Source organism: Diplotaxodon limnothrissa, linkage group LG3, assembly GCF_057381915.1.
Source record: "Diplotaxodon limnothrissa isolate DT_005_m linkage group LG3, D_limnothrissa_male_GT1.1, whole genome shotgun sequence".
Taxonomy (NCBI): Eukaryota; Metazoa; Chordata; class Actinopteri; order Cichliformes; family Cichlidae; genus Diplotaxodon; species Diplotaxodon limnothrissa.
In genome coordinates this window covers 10119965-10143885 of record NC_140598.1, presented here as the reverse complement: position 1 = coordinate 10143885, position 23921 = coordinate 10119965, and the positions used below count along the sequence as shown (strand labels likewise).

General features: G+C 43.2%; 1 protein-coding gene across 1 annotated transcript; it reads left to right on the top strand.

The window, feature by feature from the left end:
• The first annotated feature begins 421 nt into the window (after positions 1–421).
• On the top strand, positions 422–22493 carry LOC146634401 (NACHT, LRR and PYD domains-containing protein 12-like). The gene is made up of 11 exons (XM_085349895.1): positions 422–862; positions 947–1039; positions 1801–1902; positions 8856–9097; positions 9214–10993; positions 12503–12679; positions 14419–14595; positions 16752–16928; positions 19085–19261; positions 21632–21805; positions 22481–22493. Exons 1-11 carry the CDS (start codon positions 774–776, stop codon positions 22491–22493), a joined length of 3201 nt encoding a protein of 1066 aa, XP_085206021.1. The 5' UTR covers positions 422–773.
• The last annotated feature ends 1428 nt before the right edge of the window (positions 22494–23921 follow it).

The following is a 23921-nucleotide window of genomic DNA, read 5'->3' as shown; positions in this document are numbered from 1 at the left end:
CCTCTTTATGCCCGCGGTCAGGCTCTGTTTATTGTAGTATAACACTCATAGGACACAGTGACCCGCTGCACACACACTGCACACACACTGCACACAATGACAGCTGCAGAGTTTGTGTCTGATGTATTAAGTATGAAACACTGTTGGGTTAAAATCTGGTCAGAATGAATCCAGGTGCAGGTTTAGGACAGGTCTAGGACCACTGGACTAACATCCAAGTGCTCACAATATAAAGTGTATTCTGTAGTAACATCCTGGTGTTGCAGCAACAGTCCCACATGGAAACGTCAACACTCAAAATCTCTTTTTGTCAACAATAAAATGACAGCAGACCAATTTGAACAAAGTTGGTAAAAAGCTTCAGAAATTAGTAAAATATTAAAAAGTGTCTTGATGCTCAATCATCCAGGTAAGGGTTAGGTTAGTAATGCTGTGATTGCAGACATTCCCCAACTCTCTGTGAATGGGACTCATGGCCATTGATCAGTGGTTGTTGATCAATGGTCATGACCTCCCAGCCATTGTGCAAATGTCCTGTTTATAAGGTTGGAAACCTGCAGTCAGCTGAGACTGAAGGAGTCACCTGGATGAGTCATGAAACGTTTCTCCCACTGAAAACATCCAGATGAACAGAATCAACTTTTGGGGATTAAAACGTGTCTGAATTAATCAGTGGGTGCTGAGTGGGTCAGTCAGTGTGTCGCTGGGCTGATTTGTGTTTCCTCTGCAGGTGAAGGTAGAAAGTGTGTGTGAGCTGATGTGAATTGAGCAGCATGGATCAGTGTGAGGACAGAGAGGAGGGAGTCCCTCCCTCTAAAAGCACTCTGTGTGGGGAACATGAGAGCCAGACCAAAGCTCAGAGGTGAGATGACCATCTCTAACTGTCCATGACTCTTCTCCATGTCACAGCTCAGCACTCACATCACTGCTCCATCATTATTCACAGGAACCCGCCTGGACCTCCACCCAGCTCTGTGTCCTTACAGAGTGACACGTCTAAAGATGTCATCATTTGGTTTAAAGTCTCTGCTGCAGAGAGGTGAGCTGTTAGTAACAAGAACTCTCTGATTTAAATGATTTTGATGTTTCCTGGTTTCTAAAATGCATCTCTGTAGCAGAGCAGTGTCTCCAAGGACACACAGGCTCAGCTGTAACTGTCAGTTTATCTGGTTTAAGACACATTTGGACTCAATTGGCTGTTTTTAACTATGTATTTTAATCAGAGGTGTAAATTTAGACCTCACACATCTGGATCCTAAACTATGATAGAAACAGCTGCTAGCAGTGGGTAGTTTGACTTTGATACGCTGCTCTAGAAAGCAAACAAAGGTTTGTGCAGCTCCTCTTCAGAAAAGTGTTCAGAGAGCAGCTGCTGTATTAGACAAAGGCTCGTCGTGTGAGCCCAGATGTGTGTAACAGCTGGATGAAGGAGAACCATCACAGTCACGTCTCCATCCTGCCTTTATTAATGAACTTCCTGTTGCTTGCAGATGACAGGAACACAAAGTGTTTGTGCCACGTGATGCTGCAGGATTTGTTAACATGTCCATGATGGTAACATCTCCTCGTCTAACTGCAAACACATGAGCGCTCCTAACGGCAGCTATCACAGCCACACAGGCAGACTGTCTCACTGTTGCATTCAGGGACATTTGTTTTCCTGTAAAAAGCTGAACTCTAATCTAAGAGGACTGTTACTGACAGGAAACAGCTGCATTATCTGCAGTCTGTGTGATCACAGCTGCTTCAATCACTTTATCAGAGAATTGATCATTGAATAAAACATGTTTGTGTCTGCAGAGGTCAGAGGTCACAGTCTGCAGGATCCAGCTGTCCATCTGTGAGGAGTGACTGGTCCAGACATAAACCTCCAGACTTCAGTGCTGAACCTGGACCAACGAGGTCAGAGAACTGTGATGACTCCTTTACATGTTTGTGTTTTCCTGGATAAATATGACCAAAGATTCATTAAAAAGATAAAAATCTTAGACTTTGTCCTGTAGCGCTGTGTGGCAGGCAGGATTGGACCCAAACACAACAGGATGAAGTCAAAGAGGCAGCTTTATTTCAGCTGTGAACATGCAAACAGCAGAAATAAGGAAACATAACTGTAGGTTTGCAGTGAATGAAGCCTCAGCTCGACGCTCCACTTTGTCCCTCTTTTCCTTCTCCAAACAGCCACATCAGGAGTCTCTGATGGAGTTTTAAAATATTTCATTACAAATGTCCAAAGATGGGTTCAGGATACCTGAATCCACAGTTATTAAAGCTAAAATAGTTCACAGGGTTTGGACTTTGTTAGGTGACGAGAGAACATCAAAGTGTTTTTTATCTTTAAACAGTATTTTTATCACTTCAGTTGCTCTCACAGCCCTGTTTGTTATTTTAGTAAGTAAGTAAAGTTTATTTATTAAGTGCTTTTCATAGACAGGTAGTCACAAAGTGCTGCACACAGAGATTAAAATAAACAGTACGATAAATAGCAAAATGCACAATATACACAATATAGAGTTTAAATGTAAATGAAAAATATAAAAATGTAAACAGCATTGGTCAACAGAAAGCTTGTTTAAACAGTAAAGTTTTTAACTGTTTTTTAAAGGATCCCACAGAGTCAACCAAACGTAGTTGTAGAGGTAGACTGTTCCACAGTCTTGGTGCCACAGACTGAAAGGCTCCGCCCCCTTTCGTCTTCACACGTGTTCTGGGAGCAACCAACAAACTCTGAGTCTGTGAGCGGAGACAGCGAGCAGCAGTGTATTTAGTGAGAAGCTTGGATAAATAATCTGGGGCCATTTAGTGCTCTGTACGTTAAAACAATCATTTAAAACGAATTCTAAAATCTATTGGGAGCCAATGTAAAGAACATAAAATAGGAGTGATGTGAGCTCGCTGGGTAGAGCGAGTTAGTAGTCTGGCTGCTGCGTTTTGTACAGCTTGGAGGCGAGAAAGAGATGATTTATCCAAGCTGGTAAACAGGGAATTACAATAATCTAAACGCGATGACACAAATGCCTGGACAATTTTTTCCAGTTCAGCTAAGGAGACCATATGTCGCAGTTTAGAAATATTCCTTAAATGAAAGAAACAGGAACGAGACAGAGACTTTACATGTGAGTCAAGGCCCAAAGAAGAGTCAAATATTATTCCAAGATTTCGAATATTTGGCTCAGCAGAAGAACAGAAAGGGGCAACAACTTGACTGATTTTAGAATATAGATCAGGAGGAGCTATGATCATGGTCTCTGTCTTGTTCTAACAAGGTAATTGTTAGAAAGCCAATCAGAGATTTGAGTTAAAGCCTGGACTAGGGTGGACAGCCTATCCAGCTGATGAGGCTTAACCAGAGCTCTTATGTTTCACTCAGTGCTCCCACCAAACACCTTGGAGGACACATTAGTGTGATTTAAATTTCATTGGTGCAAACACCAGTCACACAAGCTAACCCATGGAGGCAGCAGCAGGCTTTGTGTTTGGTAAAGTCTGCTGGCTTAAACTAAGAGAGTTTAGTTTGTTAGCACAAAGAGCTGTCAGCTAAAGCCCCGAATGCACTTTGAATACAGACGAACTGAGAAAAACACTTTAAATACAGCAAACAGTCAAACTGACCACATGTTTTTCTGCTGATCATCCACAGCAGTACGTTTAGCATTCATGCTAGCAGCAGGCTGTGACTGTTAGGGTTGCCAACCGTCCCTTAAAAAACGGAATCGCCCCGTATTTAGAAACAAAAGTACACGTCCCGTATTGAGCTAATAAGGGACGCACTTTGTCCCGTAATACAGTGAGAATCAAAAGTAGTCTATAAATGTTAATGGAATTAACGCTTTGTTTGAAAACATAATTCCAGCCCCTCTCCTGCTTTGTGACCAATGAGCTGACAGCACACTTATGACAATTCGAGTATGACAATTCAGATTACCGCTCATCTCATTGGTCGAGGAAAGGTCGCTTGCGGAGAAAATACCGGAAGACAACAGATGACCACAACAAGAAGCATGGCCAACAGGGAAACAAACGCCGACACTGCGGTGCAAGTCTCGGACGACAGTACACCTAAAGCTGGGCAGACACTGTGCGATTTTTTCAGTCACGTTATTCAGCTCCTGCTCAAACTGCACGATTGACTCGCAGGGGTTAGAAGTTGGTAGGTCACGATGCAGGTCTCACACTATACCGCCCGATGCTCTGATGTGACCTGAGTGCTCACACTGTGCCTCCATAAAATGAAGGTTATAACAGAAAATCTGTCGCTCTCTCTGTCTTTCACTCACACAGACACACCACCACCATCAACTTTGCTAAATTGCTAATGAAAAACATGATCAGGCAGCTGTGATTGAGCAGCAGTGTAAATCCAACTATTTTCACGGTTGTTGTGGTCGTGATCATTTTGTGATGCCACATCGAAAAGGCTCGGATGAGCTTTCCAAAGTTCTACAAGTTGTGCCTCCATCGCTTGTGTCCAGATCACACGCTGCACAGCCGTGCTGCTCCGTCTTTTTCACCGACGTTTACGTGTTTGCGCGTGAGCAGTGTGAGCGGCTCACGAGCGATTGATGATCGGGAGCTGCTCGAGGTGTTAATCGCTTCTCGTTACCCCACGTATACTACACGATGCACGATGAAGGCCAAAATCGGGCCGATCACCAAATCGGTCGCACGACTCAAAAATCGTCTCAAAATGGGCCAAAAATCGCACAGTGTGAGCCCAGCATTAGAGCAGCAATGTTTGTTCCCCTCAGAGAAAGAAAAAAGGCTGCAAAAGTACAGGGAGGAATGGGAAAAGGGAAACACCTGGCTGGAAAAGGTCACCATAACACCTATAAAGCGCACTGCACTGTGTGCCGGCGCACTTTTTCCATATGCATGCTTCTAATGGTGGGGGCACATGAAGAACATGAGGGGCGTGAAAGCTCGGGGAACCCTTAACCAATTTGTTGTCCACCAGGCCACGGCAGAAGCAGATATGGTATGTAAACACTAGGGGTGCAACGATATTCGTATCGATATTGAACCGTTCGATACAGTGCTTTCGGTTCGGTACGCATATGTATCGAACAATACAACATTTGTAATTTATTTTATCAACTTTCCTTCTGACGATGCTGTCTGTGTTGAGCGCTCAGTGAATCTGCGTTCGACTACTCCGCCTAGGCTGCACTGTCCAGCGCAGATCCACTGAGCGCTCAACACAGACAGCATAGTCAGAAGGAAGAGCGCAGGGCAAGCTAGCGAGACAGAAGTTAAGCTCTCCTTGCAAGATGGACCTCCCCCACCCTCATTCAGATCTGGCGTTTGGAATTATTTTGGTTTTCATGTGACGTATGACCCTGAAGGTAAGCGAGTCATGGACTAAAGTAAAACAGTATGTTGGATGTGCCACGCAATGCTTAATTACATGGGTGGGAACTAGTGTGTTAGCGCAGTTAGCTCGTTAACGTGTTGGCCGTCTAGCCCCATGCACGGGGCGATCGGCGGTAGCTCGTTAACGGAGATTTGCCGTGTTGTGGCGTTAAGGTCATTTCAACGAGATCAACCTGAAAGCACTAGTGGGAACACAACAAATATGACTGCACATTTACGCCGACATCATCCTAGTGCAAAGACAAGTGGAAGCAGACAAAAAAAAGCAAGCATGCTACTAACTTTAGCCGAGTCATTTAGACCGCTGTTAGCACATGATTCTCCTATGCTGCTGAGAATATAGCCCAGAAGAAGCGGATAGTATAGCTTTTATTTTGGAAAGAGACATTTCTCTGTAATAAACTCTCTTTTCCAAAGATGAGTGATTCCTCAATCAGATACAGGGCTCGCAAAATCGCTAGCCCGACGTCCTGGGGCTAGCGATTTTTTTCAGACGGGCTACCAAAATCTATCTCTTCCCTGCCCGTCGGGCTATTGTAGGAAGGAAAAATATATGTCAATGCTTTTGCATTCTTTCAGAAATGTAGCTGGGTAATTATGTCATTGGCATCGGTGAGCCACTATCAATATGTGACATATTGAAATCGCGTTTGAATTTGCGCTTGTTTTTTGCTTTCACTTTGCAATCGTGCGAACTGTGTATAGAGAGCGACAGCACTGATCTGTGAGTGATGATAATTTGTGCACCAATTCCTCTGACATCGTCTTATTAATCGTTAGCTTACTATGCAAACATGACAAGTGAAATCTCACGCAGCAAGCTTAAACATGTGAGAGGTTGATCGCGCAGAGAATCGCTGAGCTTATGTGAGTGCGTGTGTAAAAGCAGCAGGATATATATTTTAGTTCTGCTGAGCCAAATAAGACAGGTCAGGGTGAAGAAGTGACAGCCAAAGAAAAGCTTACCACAAAACGGAGAAGTTATGACAAATCAGACTATAAGGCAAAAAGAAAGTGCAGCTTTATGGTTTCATGGACAAAAGAATTTCTGTGGCTGCAATATGACGAGCTAAATAACCAGGGCTGCACATAAGTGGTCCACAGGTGCGTATTCGCTGTCAAAATAAAAAACACGCACAAGGGTTAGGGTTAAAATTAAAAACTGTACTTTTGAGTTAAAATATATATTTATAATTTTAATAAATGACAAATTAAAAAGGCATGAACATTTTTTTTGTATCAAAAAAATATCGAACCGTGACACCAAAGTATCGAACCAAACCGAACCGTGAATTTTGTGTATCGTTGCACCCCTAGTAAACACTGGTTTGTTTTTTAAACCCTCTGGTTAAGGTTAATATGGGCATGTGCAGTGAATATCAGCGCTATGTGGCCAGAAGTGTGATAATATAATTTATTTTGTGTAATAAACAACTGCAAGGATAGATGATTACAACAAATAGATGACTAATACATAAAAGTAATACATAGATGAATAATGATGATGAGTTATGATGCGTAATCATGGGAACAAGTGGGTTTACAAACAGGAGCAGCTGATTAGCTTTAGAAAAGCTGAAATAATACCTCAACTGAAGCCAATTGTACTAAATGCACTATATGTGCACTGTTACAAGAATATTTTTCGTTCTATTGTTTTCTATTAATTTATATAATTTTAAGTTAAGCAGGACAGAGTTCTTTTAAAGAAAGATTTACTTATATTCTCAAAAGTTAAGCATGACAGGCTTCTGTTTAAGAAAGAGACCTGTTTTACTGTGTTAATGTTGTCATTTTGAGCTAAAAATAAATGGCCAAATGATCATTTGTTTCTCATATGGTCATATCACAAAGAATAGAATATGCATCTGCTTAAATCAAATTCAAGTCAAATGGTTAAAAAATAATTTCACACACACAAAAAAGAGCTACCACACTGGGAAGGGTGAAGACAACTAGGTTGCCCGGCCCTGGCCACGAGGTGCCCCTTATTTATTTTTCAGGGAGTTGGCAACCCTAATGACTGTCCACTGAGCACCAACACAGGTAGGAGTGAGCAGTGATGAAGCAGGACTGTGGGCAAGTTTGAGCTACAATCCTATTGGCTTCTCAGTTTCTCCAAAGAAAAGGGGAAAAATTCTTGGTGTTGTGAAGATGTGAGTTGGTCTTGTTGTCGTGGGGCTGGAAGGATGCTGGCAGCGAGAGGCTTTTCATACAGTGTTCAGTAACAGAATGAGAAGAAAGCCACTGCACATGAAACAAGGTGCTCGTAGAGTTTGTTTACTGTGTTTGTGCCACAATGTCAGATCAGTTGTAGATTCACATGCAGACTTGTCCAGTGAAACCAGTGCAAGTACTGCAGTACAGAGCAAAGACTAAGCAAGCCAGGAGAGCTCTCCAACTTTCTGAAAGTATCAGGATATTTGAGTGATAAGAAAAAGTGGATCATGCAACAATGTCGCTCAGCACACAAAACAATCAAAGCAGAATAAATATAATGTTTTAGATCAAACACTTACAGGGACCTGAAGAGAGAGAACCAACAAAATGTCATGGCTAACAGAGGAACTCAAGCACAGACTGAGTTCTGACAAACAAAAAGGTGACAGTTTATTTACCAAAGGGGTGAACCACAGTGCTCTATGTACAGTGAGTTGGGGAGGGGGTCCAGGATTCCAGGGAAAAGAGGGAAGGGAGTCCACACTCACTCCTCTTCAGTCACTCTTGTCCTGCTCTCCACTCACACAGCCACACACGGGAGTCACAGGTAAGCGTCTGTAACCAGGTCCGGGGAAATATTTACTCAAAGTATACACAAAGTTAACCCAACTGAATTTAGAGAGAGATTTCTTAGCAAGGAGCTGAGATCATGAACACAGGAGGGTCAATGTCCCAGCGACAAACTGCTCCATGCCGCAGCGTTAAATGGTTACCGGTAAGCCCAGGTGAGTCAGCAACAGGTGGTGTAATCATCATAGCTGTGTGGACCAAGAACGAGAGGCCATTACAAGCTCCACCCAGGCAGGCAAAACGCTAGCAGGAGAGAGCAAAACATAAAACCTAAAAAGCCATCATGAGCCAGCCAGAGAGACACAGAGTTTATACTAGAAGAGAAACCTGCTCATCTTCATCATGTTTGTTTAAACAGAGAAAATCAGAAGTCTCTGTGTGTCAGACCACGGCTCTACACGGACACTTCTAAGCTGCTTCAGAGTGAACTGACCCAGATAATCTGCACACAGCAGCTGTAAAACAGTGAAAGTCATAACTGTCTCTCTGATGGAAAGCTTTTATTGTGAAGTCAGGAAGTCTGCAGGAAGTGTTGAGTTTGTATTCATCACTCAGTGTTTAATGAGACAGGCAGACAGGAAGAGCAGCTCATTAGTGTTGATGAAATCAAAGGAACTGTGAGGAACTGCAGTTTGGTCACATCTGGATGTTTTTCACTGACAGTAAATGTTTTTAGTGATGAAGAAATGTGTTCACAGAGGGAGGAAGAGGAAGAGGAGTGGTGTTTGTGAGGAGGAGCAGCTGTCCTGCTGTGCTTTGTGTCAGGACGTCCTGAAGGATCCAGTCTCTACCAGCTGTGGACACTGGTTCTGCAGACAGTGCATCTCCTCATACTGGGACCAGTCTGCTTCATCAGGAGACTCCTCCTGTCCCCAGTGTGGAGAAAGATCCAGAAGCAGAGCTGGACTGCAGACAGCCAGTCAGAGCAGCTGTGTACAAAGTAAGACTGAACATCTGTCTGCTGATGGACTCATTTCTGAAAACTGGACTTCTTGTGTTGTTCAGACATTGAAGAGTTTTCTTTCTCTTTAGTCTCATTGTTTTTCTTTCTTTCAGCAGATGTTGGTCAGCAGGAGGTTTTAGATGAACATAAGATCAGTCTGAGGAGGAGATGTGAACATGTGACTGAAGGAAGTGATGAAACAGGAAGTAGAACCCTCCTCAACAGGATCTACACTGAGCTCTACATCACAGAGGGACAGAGTGAAGAGGTTCATACCCAACATGAGGTGAGGCAGCTGGAGACAGCTTCCAAGATGGACGCCCTCCATGACGCTCCAATCAGGTGCCAGGACATCTTTAAAGCCTTACCTGACCAACAGAGACCCATCAGAGTGGTTCTGACCAACGGCGTGGCTGGTGTTGGAAAAACCTTCTCAGTGCAGAAGTTCACTCTGGACTGGGCAGAGGGCTTGGAGAACCAACATGTCAGTGTGGTGGTTCTGCTTTCATTCAGGGAGCTGAACCTGATCAGAGATGAGCAGTACAGTCTTCTGGAGCTGCTCCATGTTTTCCATCCAACATTACAGAAGGTCACAGCAGAGAAGCTGGCTGTCTCTCAGCTTTTGTTCATCTTTGACGGCCTGGATGAAAGCAGACTTTCATTGGATTTCACCAACAGGAAGCTGCTGTCTGATGTCACACAGAAGTCATCAGTCAGCCAGCTGCTGACAAACCTCATCCAGGGGAATCTGCTTCCCTTCGCTCTCGTCTGGATAACTTCCCGACCCGCAGCAGCCAATCAGATCCCTCCTACATGTGTTGACAGGCTAACAGAAGTACGAGGCTTCACTGACGCCCAGAAGGAGGAGTACTTCAGGAGGAGATTCAGTGATGAAGAGCTGTCCAGCAGAATCATCTCCCACATGAAGACATCCAGGAGCCTCCACATCATGTGTAGTATCCCAGTCTTCTGCTGGATCACTGCTACAGTTCTGGAGCACATGTTGACTACAGAGCAGAGAGGAGAGCTGCCCAAGACCCTGACTGACATGTACTCACACTTCCTGCTGGTTCAGACAAAGAGGAAGAAGAACAAGTACCATGAGGGACATGAGACGAGTCCACAGGAGCTGACGGAGGCTGACAGGGAAGTTCTTCTGAAGCTGGGGAGGCTGGCGTTTGAACATCTGGAGAAAGGAAACATCATGTTCTACCAAGAAGACCTGGAGCAGTGTGGTCTGGATGTGACAGAGGCCTCGGTGTACTCAGGAGTTTGTACAGAGATCTTCAAAAGAGAGTGTGAGATCTTCCAGAAACCAGTCTACTGCTTTGTTCATCTGAGCATTCAGGAGTTTCTGGCTGCAGTCTACATGTTCCACTGTCACACCAGCAGGAAGACAGAGGTGCTGGAGAACTTCTTGGGACAAAAATACAACGAGTCCTCTCTGGATGATTTCCTTAAACGAGCCATGGAGAAATCCCTCCAGAGTAAAAATGGCCACCTGGACCTGTTTGTTCGCTTCCTTCATGGCCTCTGTCTGGAGTCCAACCAGAGACTCTTAGTAGGTCTGCTGGGTCAGACAGAGATCAGTCCAGGAACCATCCAGAGAGTCATCAACAACCTGAAGGAGATGAACAGTGATAAAATCTCTCCTGACAGAAGCATCAACATCTTCCACTGTCTGATGGAGATGAACGACCTCTCATTATTTCAGGAGATCCAAGAGTTCCTGAAGTCAAAGAAGGAACTCTCTGAGATCCAGTGCTCAGCTCTGGCCTTCATGCTGCAGATGTCAGAGGAGGTTCTGGATGAGTTGGACCTGCAGAAGTACAAAACATCAGAGCGGGGACGACAGAGACTGATTCCAGCTGTGAGGAACTGCAGAAAGGCTGGGTGAGTCCAGATGTGATCATTAACATCATTGATCAGTGTAGGTTAGTAGTTTAATGTTGAAAATAAAATCAGATTGTAACCACAAAGTGTTTGTGTCCGTACGCTGCAACCTTCCACACCATTCCTTTATTGTACAGACTCAGCAGCAGCTCCATGGATCCCAAATCCAAGAGTGGAGAACAGATTTGAAGTGTGTCACATCCATGCAGTCACAGCTGTTTCCACCATGTTTCCACTGATATTAATCCTGTTCAATGACACGTTTCATATCAGTGAATATGTTCTTTAGGACGTCCACTGACATGTTTAAGTGTCCTGCTGGAAATCACTCAAATCATCCATGAAATCCATGAAAAATCCTTTTAGTGTTTCTAACTTCACCCTCTGTCCTCTCTCTCTCTCCATCCTCCTCACTGCTTCTTTCACTGATAATCACACAAACATCGTATTCAGCTACAAAATAACACAATAATATCATCTGATGATCATTATTATAAGAGCAGGATCCATATTTGATATCAGAGTAACACACTGCTTGGTTATGTGCAGTCATCATCAGTGACTGTGGGTCAAACAGAAGCTCTCTGATTGGTTGCTGACCTTGGTCACCTGTCCACTCTCACCTGTTTGTGTTTGCTCTCTCTTTGCTGTCTCCATCCTCTCTCTCCTTTCTCTCCCTCTCTGTCTTTGTACGTCACTCAGGTCCAATGGAAACAGTGACATTTACAAACCAATCAAAGACAAACTGATCCATGTCAGGTTATAACAATATTCAAAGTGAATACAGGCTGCTGCTGGACACAGACAGGTAACATCATTTTGACTTGCTGTCACCTGGATCTGGACTCATAAACACTGAAGCCCTGAACAGGAATACAAATCATTTTCTGCCAACTAGCGACACACCAGCAGATAATGGCTCAGAAAGCTCAAATGAGCCAATCATTTCTGTGTTTAGTTCCCCTGAGATCAGATCTGATATCAGCAGCTCTGAGTTCATTCATCATTATTGTCCAGTGATGAGATTTCTGCTCCGTTTGGTAACAGTCAGCAGGTTTTTCCTGCGTGTGGACGTGAACAGTCGTACCTGACAGCAGGTAGCAAACAGAGATCATCTTTCCAGCTGGAACTCTTCACTGAGCTGAACTCATTCAAAATGTTCTGGAGTCAAAACAGGAAACAGTCCAAATGTGTGTCTTCACTCTGACTCTGGATCAGATCTCAGTGACAGAGTGTGGACATTATGGAAGCCTAAATGTGACACCATCTTCCTCCTTCATCTGCAGATTAAAGCCAAACAAAGATTCTCTTTAAAAGTCTGCAGGTCTGAGAGAGACTCAATCGTTGTGTCATGTCAAACACAGTAAGAGGAGCTGAAGCACAGATGTGAAGAGCAGATTCATCAGATTATGACCTCACTCTGTTTTGTCTTCATATACATTCAGTCTGTGTTTATAATGCAGATTTTCTGCTTTTATAATAACACATTTATATTTTCTATCATCACAGACTGACTTGGTGTGGACTCTCAGAGTCTCACTGTGAAGTTGTGGCCTCAGCTCTGAAGTCCAACCCCTCCCATCTGACAGAGCTGGACATGAATAACAACCTCAACCTGCAGGATTCAGGTGTGAAGCTTCTGTGTGCTGGACTGGAGAGTCCAAACTGTCAACTGGAGACTCTGAGGTGAGTTCACTGACTGCGGCTGTTGTTGTTTTTCTATATTTCAGGTCTTTGATTGATGTTTGAAACTTTCTTTAGTTCCTAAATGTTCAGGATGTGTCTGAAGACAAATGTGAAGAAGTTTGAGTGCTTTCAGAAATGTTGTCTTTCCAAACGACTGAACAACAGTTTTTCCTTTTGGCTCCAAACAGAAGTGACAGACTTGAGCAGGGTTCATTTAAAGGCTGACAGAAGTGGAGTGGTGACGGGGAGATGTTTGACAGGACAGTGTTTCAGCCTCCACAGGTTCATGTTGTGCTCCATCAGTCAGTGAAGATGAAGTCAGTGCTGATGAGGCTGTAGAGTGTGTGAGGGATGTGAATGAGGATGATGAAGATCTGATGATAGCAGATAAAAACAGGCTGCAGAGACTTTGAGCCATACAGGGCACACAGTGTGTGTACAGAACAGCTGAAATCATTATGGAGGCCTCACTGGAATATGGAAGCATCACAGTACAGCTTCAGTGAAGCATTAAAGTCTCTGATATGAGATGAGAAATGAAGCAGCCAGAGCTTTTTCATGAGTGGAAATCCACTGTGACTGTGAGCTGCTGCTACAGCCTCCAGATTAGCCAGCAGCTCATCCTGCTCAACATTTCCTCACCAACTTTAATGGAAGTGTGATGTTTTCAGCTGGAGTGATGGTCAGGGTGGCCTCCCTCTCCTCTTCTTCTCCTCTTCCTCTTTCATTTGTAAAGCCACTTCTGCTGCTTTCATTCATTTGGAAGTCCTGTAGCTGAGTTTGGGAGAGACTAACAGCCTCGGCAGCAGAGGGGAGAAAGGCTGTAACACCACCACTTTACTCTGTTCTACCTGTCACATCATTTTATCAGGAAACAAATATGCTCATGTTTTTACTATGTTTGTCTTGAAGATGTAAGAAGATCACATGGTGCTTTTTATTATTGTGTTGGTTTGTTTCCTGTCTCTTGGATGGAGCCCAGCTGTGCGTGGCCCCTGGGCCTGTGGTCAGAGTGTGTGCTGGATAATCCGGCCCAGGATGAGGCCAAACTGACATGGGATGAAATGTCTGTCACATAATTGAGCTTAGTGTAGTTTCATTTCTGCACAATTTAAAAACAACCAAAACTTTGTTCTGTCTTTTCTATGTTATACTGTAGACTTTCTTTGATACTGTGTCCAAAAGGAGCAGCTTTTACTTTGAAGGGGACCGTCTCTGTTTCCTCTTCAGGTTGGATGATGGAAGCAAATGAGTGTGTGATGTTCTTTCAGTGTTGCACTTTGTAGACGCTCCCTGAGCACTGGTCTCACAGCCAGCTGCACATAGAGACCAGTGTTGTTAGTCCAGGTCAGAAGATGACTTGTTGGAATGAAAATGAGCTTGTAGTTTGTCTGCTTTAATAATGTGACTGGAAAAAGGTGTTGGACTTCAAATATGTCCATTTCTTTCACACTTCACCTTTAAAAGTGAAGCCTTGTGGTTCCTGGAAGGAAAAACACGACTTTTTCAAGTCTTTGTCCTGTTTTTATGATAAATGTACGACTTTAATGTGAAACATTCAGAGTTTTTTCTCTTGTTGTGTTTGTTTGAAGCTGCTTCCTGTTGGCTTCAGCTGTTTGGAGTTTCCATTTTCTAAACTTCTACATTCTGAACCTTCTTCAGCTCTGAACAGATGATGAAACACTGAATGATTTCAAGCACTTTGTCTAATAAACTTACATCTTTCATTCTTTACACAGATTGGAGAACTGTGGTCTGTCAGAGATCAGCTGTGATTATCTGGTAGCAGCACTGAAGTCCAACCCCTCCCATCTGAGACAGCTGGACCTGAGCTCCAACAACAAGCTGCAGGATTCAGGAGTGAAGCATCTGTGTGGTTTCCTGGAGAGTCCAGGATGTGGACTTGAAACTCTGAGGTCAGTCAGCATGTTTTAGTTGTGCTGAGATGAATATGATGTGAAAGTTGTGCTGACACTAAACTGCAGACATCAGGCTGATATTATACTGATCCACACTGAGGATCTTCATGGTAAAGTCTGTTTTCTTCTTCTCTGGTTTAGTCCATTGACTGCAGCAGAACAATGTTCACATTTCAAACAGTGAGACTCAACGTATGGCCCGCGGCCCACACGCGGCCTGCCCACCTTTCCTGATTCAGAGAGAGGGGACCCTGATTAACTGTGTAGTGTTCTTCCTCACAGTTCTAAGTATCAGACACAACAATGAATAATCCACAGCTGACTGTCTTTAGCGGGTCAAAGGTCACGGCACACAGCAGACAGTGGGAAATATTATAACTCTGATCATTTATCAGCACATATCCATATGTATAAAAACAAAGCTGACACTGTGAGACTTGATCAGAGGTGTGATCATCACAGCAGAGGCCTTTGTGTCAAAGTCACTGAGGATCAAACAGAAACACATGAAGCAGATTTTCCTGTTCTGGCTTTTTATAGCAGATAACCTTCAAAATATTCTGCAGTACATCAAAAACTGAAGCAAACCATGAATCAACATGTGAACATGAGCTGATGCTGCTGAAGGGAAGCAAAGTTACAGAGGTTTGATTACAGACACAGCTGAGAGTTTGTAATCTGTCATCATTTTAAAAGGTTTACATTTCTTCAGTATTGAACAGCAGAAATGAGGCTTTACTGTCAGAGGCCGACAGCAGTGAACACAACAGCAGACTGGTGCGTAATAAGCAGTGAATAATGCAGGAAACAGATTTTTGAAGGTAAACTGTTTTTGAAGTACACTGAGAGAGAGAGAGCTGTGCAGGAAGTAAACGTCAAAGTCAGAGAGAATTCATGACGATGTTCATCAAACGTAAAGCGTAGTTTGGATCTTCTTCTGCTGCTGGTTCAGTCAGTTTTGGTTGGAGACAGATGAAACCTGCAGCTTCAGGATCTGTGAGCTGTCCACTTTCAGCCCCGACGGCGTGTCCGTGTACGTGCCGTCGAGTGAACGATCCACGCTCTGTGTTTCCATCTTTGTGTGTTTAGCTGCTCTCATTTACTGTTTTATCTGTTTGCTTGTTGTTGAAATACTTTTGGGAGCTTTAACCTGAGATTCTGGCAAAATACATTTATATTAAAAATCGATTCAGGATTGAATGAATCAACATCGCTTTATTCTAATTAAAACCATTTAAATAGGAAAATCCATTTTTTTACACCCGCCTCTAATGCTGGGTAATGTCAGCTGGTCCATGTGCAGCTGGCTGTGAGGCTCAGGGAGCGTCTACAAAGTGCAACACTGAAAGAACATCATCCATAAATATTGAGTAATAACTGGACTCTCATACAGCGAGACTCAAATGCCTTTAAACATCAGCTTATCCTGCTGATCCAAGTCCAACACTGAGTTTGTAAAAAGATGTTTGTCAATCATTTTGTTTGGTTTCTGAGGAAAATGATTCAGTAACTTGCTGCTAATACACAACATTTCATCATATTTCCTCATAACCCTCTTTTGTCTGACCATTTGATCCCACTTGAATTTGCAACAAAGGATCCACAGAGTTTGGTGACAATAATGACAGTAGATGTTTGTGTGAAAGTGCTGGAAGCAAATGAGTGTGTGATGTTCTTTCAGTGTTGCACTTTGTAGACGCTCCCTGAGCACTGGTCTCACAGCCAGCTGCACATAGAGACCAGTGTTGTTAGTCCAGGTCAGAAGATGACTTGTTGGAATGAAAATGAGCTTGTAGTTTGTCTGCTTTAATAATGTGACTGGAAAAAGGTGTTGGACTTCAAATATGTCCATTTCTTTCACACTTCACCTTTAAAAGTGAAGCCTTGTGGTTCCTGGAAGGAAAAACACGACTTTTTCAAGTCTTTGTCCTGTTTTTATGATAAATGTACGACTTTAATGTGAAACATTCAGAGTTTTTTCTCGTGTTGTGTTTGTTTGAAGCTGCTTCCTGTTGGCTTCAGCTGTTTGGAGTTTCCATTTTCTAAACTTCTACATTCTGAACCTTCTTCAGCTCTGAACAGATGATGAAACACTGAATGATTTCAAGCTCACACTTTGTCTAATAAACTTACATCTTTCATTCTTTATACAGATTGAGTTACTGTTATTTGTCAGAGATCAGCTGTGATTATCTGGCAGCAGCACTGAAGTCCAACCCCTCCCATCTGAGACAGCTGGACCTGAGCTACAACAACAAGCTGCAGGATCCAGGAGTGAAGCATCTGTGTGGTTTCCTGGAGAGTCCAGGATGTGGACTTGAAACTCTGGGGTCAGTCAGCATGTTTTAGTTGTGCTGAGATGAATATGATGTGAAAGTTGTGCTGACACTAAACTGCAGACATCAGGCTGATATTATACTGATCCACACTGAGGATCTTCATGGTAAAGTCTGTTTTCTTCTTCTCTGGTTTAGTCCATTGACTGCAGCAGAACAATGTTCACATTTCAAACAGTGAGACTCAACGTATGGCCCGCGGCCCACACGCGGCCTGCCCACCTTCCCTGATTCAGAGAGAGGGGACCCTGATTAACTGTGTAGTGTTCTTCCTCACAGTTCTAAGTATCAGACACAACAATGAATAATCCACAGCTGACTGTCTTTAGCAGGTCAAAGGTCACGGCACACAGCAGACAGTGGGAAATATTATAACTCTGATCATTTATCAGCACATATCCATATGTATAAAAACAAAGCTGACACTGTGAGACTTGATCAGAGGTGTGATCATCACAGCAGAGGCCTTTGTGTCAAAGTCACTGAGGATCAAACAGAAACACATGAAGCAGATTTTCCTGTTCTGGCTTTTTATAGCAGATAACCTTCAAAATATTCTGCAGTCCATCAAAAACTGAAGCAAACCATGAATCAACATGTGAACATGAGCTGATGCTGCTGAAGTGAAGCAAAGTTACAGAGGTTTGATTACAGACACAGCTGAGAGTTTGTAATCTGTCATCATTTTAAAAGCTTTACATTTCTTCAGTATTGAACAGCAGAAATGAGGCTTTGTTTTGGGAGGCCGACAGCAGTGAACACAACAGCAGACTGGTGCGTAATAAGCAGTGAATAATGCAGGAAACAGATTTTTGAAGGTAAACTGTTCTTGAAGTACACTGAGAGAGAGAGAGCTGTGCAGGAAGTAAACGTCAAAGTCAGAGAGAATTCATGACGATGTTCATCAAACGTAAAGCGTAGTTTGGATCTTCTTCTGCTGCTGGTTCAGTCAGTTTTGGTTGGAGACAGATGAAACCTGCAGCTTCAGGATCTGTGAGCTGTCCACTTTCAGCCCCGACGGCGTGTCCGTGTACGTGCCGTCGAGTGAACGATCCACGCTCTGTGTTTCCATCTTTGTGTGTTTAGCTGCTCTCATTTACTGTTTTATCTGTTTGCTTGTTGTTGAAATACTTTTGGGAGCTTTAACCTGAGATTCTGGCAAAATACATTTATATTAAACATCGATTCAGGATTGAATGAATCAACATCGCTTTATTCAAATTAAAACCATTTAAATAGGAAAATCCATTTTTTTACACCCGCCTCTAATGCTGGGTAATGTCAGCTGGTCCATGTGCAGCTGGCTGTGAGGCTCAGGGAGCGTCTACAAAGTGCAACACTGAAAGAACATCATCCATAAATATTGAGTAATAACTGGACTCTCATACAGCGAGACTCAAACGCCTTTAAACATCAGCTTATCCTGCTGATCCAAGTCCAACACTGAGTTTGTAAAAACATGTTTGTCAATCATTTTGTTTGGTTTCTGAGGAAAATGATTCAATAACTTGCTGCTAATACACAACATTTCATCATATTTCCTCATAAGCCTCTTTTGTCTGACCATTTGATCCCATTTGAATTTGCAATAAAGGATCCACAGAGTTTGGTGACAATAATGACAGTAGATGTTTGTGTGAAAGTGCTGGAAGCAAATGAGTGTGTGATGTTCTTTCAGTGTTGCACTTTGTAGACGCTCCCTGAGCACTGGTCTCACAGCCAGCTGCACATAGAGACCAGTGTTGTTAGTCCAGGTCAGAAGATGACTTGTTGGAATGAAAATGAGCTTGTAGTTTGTCTGCTTTAATAATGTGACTGGAAAAAGGTGTTGGACTTCAAATATGTCCATTTCTTTCACACTTCACCTTTAAAAGTGAAGCCTTGTGGTTCCTGGAAGGAAAAACACGACTTTTTCAAGTCTTTGTCCTGTTTTTATGATAAATGTACGACTTTAATGTGAAACATTCAGAGTTTTTTCTCTTGTTGTGTTTGTTTGAAGCTGCTTCCTGTTGGCTTCAGCTGTTTGGAGTTTCCATTTTCTAAACTTCTACATTCTGAACCTTCTTCAGCTCTGAACAGATGATGAAACACTGAATGATTTCAAGCTCACACTTTGTCTAATAAACTTACATCTTTCATTCTTTATACAGATTGAGTGTCTGTGGTTTGTCAGAGATCAGCTGTGATTATCTGGCAGCAGCACTGAAGTCCAACCCCTCCCATCTGAGAGAGCTGGAGCTGAGCTTCAACAACAAGCTGCAGGATTCAGGAGTGAAGCATCTGTGTGGTTTCCTGGAGAGTCCAGGATGTGGACTTGAAACTCTGAGGTCAGTCAGCATGTTTTAGTTGTGCTGAGATGAATATGATGTGAAAGTTGTGCTGACACTAAACTGCAGACATCAGGCTGATATTATACTGATCCACACTGAGGATCTTCATGGTAAAGTCTGTTTTCTTCTTCTCTGGTTTAGTCCATTGACTGCAGCAGAACAATGTTCACATTTCAAACCTTCAAAGAAGAAGAAAAATCCTCCACTGGATAATTCACTGTGAAACTCTCCAACTCTTCATTCCACCTTAAAGTCTGTCTGACACTGAAATCCAAAGCAAAATGTGCGTTTGCTTTACAGACAGCAGTCCAACACAAACATACACACATCATCCAAAACACAGTCCAACATCCAAATCTCCTCCACTGCCAGCATGAATGATGGGAAAGAGAAGGAGGAACACTCTGACATTCAGGGTTAGAATGAGTTTCATGAAGCAGACTGTGAAGATCAAAGCTGCATTAGAAAGCTTACATGAATGAATGAGTGGACAGAAGTGGACAGAGATCATCTGAAGCACTTCAAAGGCTTTAAATCAGCACATTTCTCTTTATTCTTTATCAACTCTGTTAGTTTCTCTCAGTTTTCTGTGGAATGAAGCTAACAGCAGGCTAATAAGATGCTGACCAATAGGTTTCTATTAAAGGTTGTAATTTGTATATGAAAAAGTGCTTTGGCTCAGCAGGGATCAGCTTACAGGTAGAATACAGCTGCTGGATGGGATTAGCATGTCATAGCTATCTACCAAACTGCTAACTGGGGGATTTCAGGCCATCTATGGATCATTTTTGCTAACTGTTTATTCAGCTTAGGCTCACAGGGCTGCAGCCTGTGCCCTAGCTGTCATAGGGCAAGAGGCGTGGTCCACCTGCACAGGTGAGCAGTCCATCACAGGGCCAGCAGAGAGAGACAGAGAAGCACTCTCTCACATCCACACCTACAGCCAATTTAGAAGTACCAATGAACCTAAGCAGCATTTCATTGGATTGTGGGAGAACATCCAACCTCCACAGAAAGGCCAACAAGCTTCAACCTACAACCTTCTTGCTTTAAGGCACTAGTGCTAACCACTTTTCCCCATTTCAGCCCAAATCCTGCATCTTCCTGTTTCTGACTCCAGGCCAGCTCCACTAACACTTTCTCATCAGACACTGCCACCTAGTGGAGGAAGTCTTAGTTCCATTTGAAGCTTCAGATTACAGTTAGTTCCTTTACAAAGAGGTGGAGGTGGTGGGGCCACAGCACCATCATCACTGAGTGCCATAGGACACCTAACCTTTGTTTCCATATGCTGGGAACTTCCTGTTGTTCCAAGGAGGACTGGAAAATGTGTGAAAATCTCCCAGTCAGTTCCTCACAGCACACTTCAATCATTTCCCTCCCACAGCATCAGGACCAGGGCTTTTTCTCTCTTTGGTCCCACTAAGAGATTTCCACACAAACACCTCATCAGTGGGACTCTCAGAGCTACCAGCCCTTTGCTACAATCACAAAGCTCTTCATTGAAATCAATGATATCAAAGCTGGAATCCAATGAGTCCAAGTCTTCTGCTGATTCAGCATCACATTCATCTTTGCTCCTTGTCCTGCATCCCCACCATGGACTTCATTCCTTTCCAAGCCAGCCTTGAGTGTCCTTTATTCAGCTCATCCTCTGCTTTACTTTTACACCTGATTTTAGCTGCTTTATCTCTCTTTCAACAAGTTTCTGTGCCTCAATCTTTTTCTTCTCTCCCTCGTAACAAGACAGCTTCTTCTGCCTGAGAACATGTTGGAGTGATTTACTAATCCAGGGCTGCTTATTGGGGAAAATACTTCCTGTTTGCAAAGTAATCCCCATTTTTCCCAGAAAGAAATGTAAGTAGAAATCGATGATCTAAGTGAGAACATGAGCCTTTAAAAAGTCCCAGTGGGTGCAGTCAAAGCAGTCCCTCAGTCCCAGTATAGAGTCTTTGGTCCAGACTGGAACAACTGTGTGCCCAGTTTGAGCTCTCTTCAGTCCTGTGACCTGACAGACCCAGAGGGGCCATCACATCACATTTAGAAGCTCCCCTAATGGAGCCACAACACATGTCCAACACTTAGTCTGTCTTGTTGGACCAACTGGAAGAAATGATTCAAGGACTTAGTCACAGAACAGAGATTCAAATCTCCAAAATCCAACTGGCTGCATCAGGACATATAGTCTGAAACTCTGCACAGTTTCCTGTTTGAAGCTGCTTCCTGTTGGCTTCAGCTGTTTGGAGTTTCCATTTTCTAAACTTCTACATTCTGAACCTTCTTCAGCTCTGAACAGATGATGAAACACTGAATGATTTCAAGCTCACACTTTGTCTAATAAACTTACATCTTTCATTCTTTATACAGATTGAGTCTCTGTGGTTTGTCAAAGATCAGCTGTGATTATCTGGCAGCAGCACTGAAGTCCAACCCCTCCCATCTGAGAGAGCTGGAGCTGTACTACAACAACCTGAAGGATCCAGATGTGAAGCAGCTGTCTGATCTTCAGCAGAGTCCAGACTACAGACTGGAGACTCTGAGGTCAGTAGAGTGATGGAGTGAGTGGGTGGTGCTGTCAGCAGTATTGTACTAAACACAGTCAGTATTAAACAAAGATCCAGTGTTTCCTGTAAAGCTGCAGCTTCTCAGTGAAGCTGTGAGAGGAGAATGGTGATAGGCTTCAGGATTGGACACAAACACTTCCTGTTTCTGACCTTTATGGTCACCATAGTAACAGCTGACACGCTCTGATCAAACGCTGTCAACAGCCAATCAGCTCTCTGAACAAAGCAGCACGCAGACCAATGACTGCATTCATGTCCAAGTTTAAAGCAGTGAAGAACACAGTCTGTAGGTGAGGAAGAATTTAGTGAGAGCAGATGTTTGGATGGAATTCCTCCAGTTAACAGCTGGAACCGTCCATCTGGATTGTTGGGCTTGTTGTTGGGGTTCCTACAGAGCTCAGAGTGGACACACCAAGGTTCTTCTAATGAATGAAAGTCCAAACTCAAACTAGGAGGGAAAAACATTTTCATCAACTTCAATAAAAATCCAAAGATTAGAAAAAGTGAAGCAACAATGAGTCCTAGTACAGTCCCAGCACTGAAGTCCCTGCTGCTCTTTATACTGGATGTGCTGCATCACTGACTGACAGCTGATGAAGAGTCTCTGGAAACACTCGTTTATCTCCTCTGCTCTTCCTTCTTCTCTCTGCAGGTGGAGCTGGTGATGGTAAACAGGGCGGTGTGTGCTGAGAGAGGAGGAGCTGTGTCCTGATGATCCAGAGAGGTTGAAGCAGCAGCAGCTTGTGTGTAGAGACGCTCTGACTGGGCCATGTTACTGGGAGGTGGAGAGGAGAGCTTCATCCAGCAGTGACTGACAGAGGAATGAGAAGAAGTGCAGATGACTGTCAGTGCTGCAGAGTGAACTGCTCTGAGAACAGCTCCACTGTCAGACACAATGTAGAGTCCAGCATCATCCCTGTGTGTCCCTCTGGATCTGACAGAGGATCATCAGTGTATCTGGACTGCTCTGCTGCTGCTCTGTCCTTCTACAGTCTCTGCACAGTCTCTGTCTGACTCTGGCTTCAGACCCTCCTGGATCAAACTCACCTGGAAAGACTTTCAAACATCACTCAATAGATTTGAATACAGAATATATTTGATATATACTGTAGATGTACTGTAGAGTTGCAGTTTGTCACTTGTAAATACAGTCTGTGAGCAGCTGTGAGCTGAAAGATCTTTCTAGAAACACGAAATGTTTTCACTCTTCTGTTGCTTTTTCATATATTTCCACAACATTAATATTGATCCCACCTGTCTCACCTGTTTCATGCTTTTATACATAATAACAGGACACGTGTGATCTGAGCGCTGCTGTGGTTGCTGTGCTGCACGTCTTCATTTAGATAACAGAGACATCTAGTGGTTCAGAGGGAGAACTGCAGGAGGTGGAGCTGTGTTTTAGCATGGAAAACTTTTTATCTTTTAGGCGCAGATACAAATATGACAAGTATCAGTGTGAGATACAAAAGGTCACATCAGTCAGCAGAGGGAACAGTGATCACACAGCAATGTAAGAATAGAAACATAACAGTGAATCTGGACATGTATACAGATGGAAGCAAACAAACAGGATGTAACACTACATTAAAGCCACAAATGAATCATCAGAGCTGAGGAGGTGATGGAGAAACAGGTTTACCTTTTAGGTGACATGAATGAGTTGATGGGAAGTTATGAACTGTTTCTGAGAGACAAATAACACCAGGATCCTTTTCTAAGTAGCTGACAGCTTGTAACTGTGCAGGGGCGGATCTAGTAAAGTTTTGCCGACCTAAACCAGGGGGTTTAGAGCATCATAGAGTTTTTGTGGTTTGTTTTCTTTAAGTCATTTCACAGATTTTCTCTATAATTTCAATTCCTTGAATAAAACAACAAACTTAGGGGATGATTTTGTTATCCGACTTTATGTAGGAAAGATTTGACTAAACATAAAACAATCTTCCAACTCAGTCGTCATTCTTATCTTGTGAAATCAAACCAAATGTTCTGTTGTCTCTAAATCAGGGATTGATGAAATCTTTGGTTGCATCCATTTATGAACATGTTCTCATTCATATTAAATCGTAGTCTAAGTCCTTCTTTAGAGGGAT